Genomic DNA, 2606 nt, shown 5'->3' with positions numbered 1-2606 from the left:
GCCCTCCGCCGGGCGCGGCAGCCCCGGCCCGCTGCCCGCTCCCTCTGAAAAAGCCGGCCCCCGAGCCTGGGGCTTGCCCTGGCTTTGTACGTGGATTGCAACCACGCTACAGCGCTTCGCTGCTCGCAGCATGTTTGTGCTTAGTATCGCTCTTGAATTTTCACTGCAAGGGGCATTTTTTTTTAATTGCCAACCTGGTTCTTATTTTGTGCTGCGTCTTTACGCTCCTTTTTTCTTCAGCTTTTAGAGCCTGTTTGTGAAGATAAGCCCGCCAGGAGAGCAGAGCCCTCTGAAAGAACCAACATCCTCGCCCTAACCGATGTACGAAACAGCGCATACTGCTTTTGAAACGTTTTTAGCTGTTCTCAGGTCACAAAAAAAGCTGAAACAGTTTAATTTAGTATTTGATGGTCTATATCTGTATACAATGATATACTGAAATGTCAGCATTCAAGAAAATTTCTTAAATTGCCTTGACGTTTACTGTAATGGTGACAGTCTGTTAAAAGCCAGCCTTCTGCCTGACGTCGCTACTGTTGTAGTTCTAGTTGACAGAGGTGGTTGTCTTCTTCCAGTTTTATTACCATGTTTACTATAATTCTCCTGTTTCTTAGTTTTATATTTTGTTGAGATAAGGACGTTCTTCAAAGTGATATGTCTCCTGCAGTCTTTCATTCAGCTACAAAAAGGGAACAAACAAACAATTTCACCAGGCACATAGGAAAGGGAGAATACCTGAAAACCGGTCCTGGAAAGGGAGTTTCAAGCAGACAATATGTCTAACGTCGTTATAGGTTCAGAAACTCCCTCCAGTTCAGGCTAACTTAGCAGAATTAAAAAATGACCCCTCAAAGAGAACAAACTGTCCTAGAGCTCCCCGGTGGGTTTTTTTGCATCCTCTAGGAAGCGTCTGACATTACAAACACCAAGAGAGGATGAAATGAAATAACTGTTTTGGCATGGAAATTCTTGTCTCCATAAACTTCAGGCTAAGTTTTCTTTTTTTGAATTATTCATCCTTTTATCTGTTCCTAGTTTATGACTTTTGGAAAGACCCCTGTGAATGAAAACCCTCTTCTGCTTTTTTATAAACAATATAACGCTGTATTTCTGTCAGAATCTGTTACTGACTAAAAGTAGAGCATAAACCGTGACTTTGGTTAGCCTATGAACAGTCAAACTCTGTGTAACTTGGAATCCAGAAAATCTGGCTGCAAAAGCTTTTTTTTAAGTATGTCTCTTAACTAACTTACTTAATGCGAGTACTTCCTTAGGATCAAAATGAGCTAGGCAGTTTAGCTGTTGCACTGAACTGGACAAAAACATGCAGGAGACGGCAGGTTTAGCTTGTCTTTGTATAGGCTGCTGAACTCAAGATGTTAGGTGCAACAGCCACAGTCCAGCATCTGGTCTGCCGACCGGGAAAGGTGTGTTAAATCAACATGGGAGGAGAGCTAACCATCCTAAAATATGAATCGGTAGCTACCTAGGGTTTTTTTTAATTTTCCGTGGGTTAACTGATGCTATTTTTGTTTTGTAAGGACCTTCATTTACCTGTTGCTGTACCCGAAGTTCCCTCGTCACCGAGACGTGAATTTCCTGCAGACTGGAGTATTAAAACACGACTTCTATTTATGTCTTCCCAACCTTTTACCTGGGCAGAACATTTAAAAGCGCAAGAGGAAGCTCAAGGATTTGCTCAGCATTGTAGAGCTGCAGAAACAAACTTGCCACAGAGCATACAGGTAGTATTTCAGAGGGTAGCTCGAAGCTCCGGCTTTAGGAAGGAGAAGGTACCTTTGCACCTTTCCTTAAACGTGCTGGCAGTGAAGGCTTGATTCTGTTTTGTTCTGGTCTTGCATTAAGAATAAGGCTCATTTAGACTACTAATCTTAATCCCATCCATGGTTGTACCTATAGGGGCAAACAGTGATGAGTGAGCGGTCGTTTAACTTCAACTGGGGAGCAGTTGCCAGTTGCTGTCCGTCTTTCTTCAGTCTGGCTGATTCACAAGCCCGGGGTTCTTTTTTTTAGTATCATCTAATGTAATATCTTTTTTTAATCCATCACTTGCAGCGCTGCCTTGAGCAAAGTATTACTGTCCTCATAAAACGCTTTTTGACATCTAGGAACCAAAACTGTCCACAGAACTGCGTTGTGCCTTTCAGCAAAGCCTCGTTTACTGGCTTCACCCTTCACTGCCATGGCTGCAGCTGTTCCCTCGGATTGGAGCAGACAGAAAAATAGCTGGAAAGGCTTGTCCTTGGTCGCAGGATGAAGCCTTGCAACAAGTGCTAATGAGCGACTGGTAAGTGGAACCAAATAACTGATGTTTTTAGTACGGTGAAGACAATGGGGTTTTAGTTAATGCACAAGTTCTTTCCTTTTTTATGAGAAAGCTTTTTAATTTATTTTTTTTCCCCCAGCTAGAATGCTCGTTATTTTGAGGACCAGGCTAAGGAACTAAGTTTAAGACTAAAGCTACCTTCCTGTGTCAAATGCCCCTCTCCAGCCCTAGTTATTGATTTGGGTAGGATTCCGTAAATCCCGTTAGCAGGTTGCCTTTGATGCTTCGTGTAAACCCACGTGCTAGAAAGCAAGTATGC

The 2606-nt window shown here is 42.8% G+C and overlaps 1 protein-coding gene across 1 annotated transcript in view; it reads left to right on the top strand.

The window, feature by feature from the left end:
• DONSON (downstream neighbor of SON) overlaps positions 1–2606 on the top strand; it is a 7955-nt gene that overhangs the window by 1754 nt on the left and 3595 nt on the right. The window contains exons 2-4 of the mRNA XM_009328021.1: positions 241–321; positions 1542–1745; positions 2130–2308. Coding sequence (XP_009326296.1) covers positions 241–321; positions 1542–1745; positions 2130–2308 — 464 coding nt within the window. The remainder of the gene's footprint in view (positions 1–240; positions 322–1541; positions 1746–2129; positions 2309–2606) is intronic.

This window comes from Pygoscelis adeliae, unplaced genomic scaffold (genome assembly GCF_000699105.1).
Source record: "Pygoscelis adeliae isolate BGI_AS28 unplaced genomic scaffold, ASM69910v1 Scaffold154, whole genome shotgun sequence".
Lineage (NCBI taxonomy): Eukaryota > Metazoa > Chordata > Aves > Sphenisciformes > Spheniscidae > Pygoscelis > Pygoscelis adeliae.
This window is presented reverse-complemented; position numbering and strand designations above follow the sequence as displayed.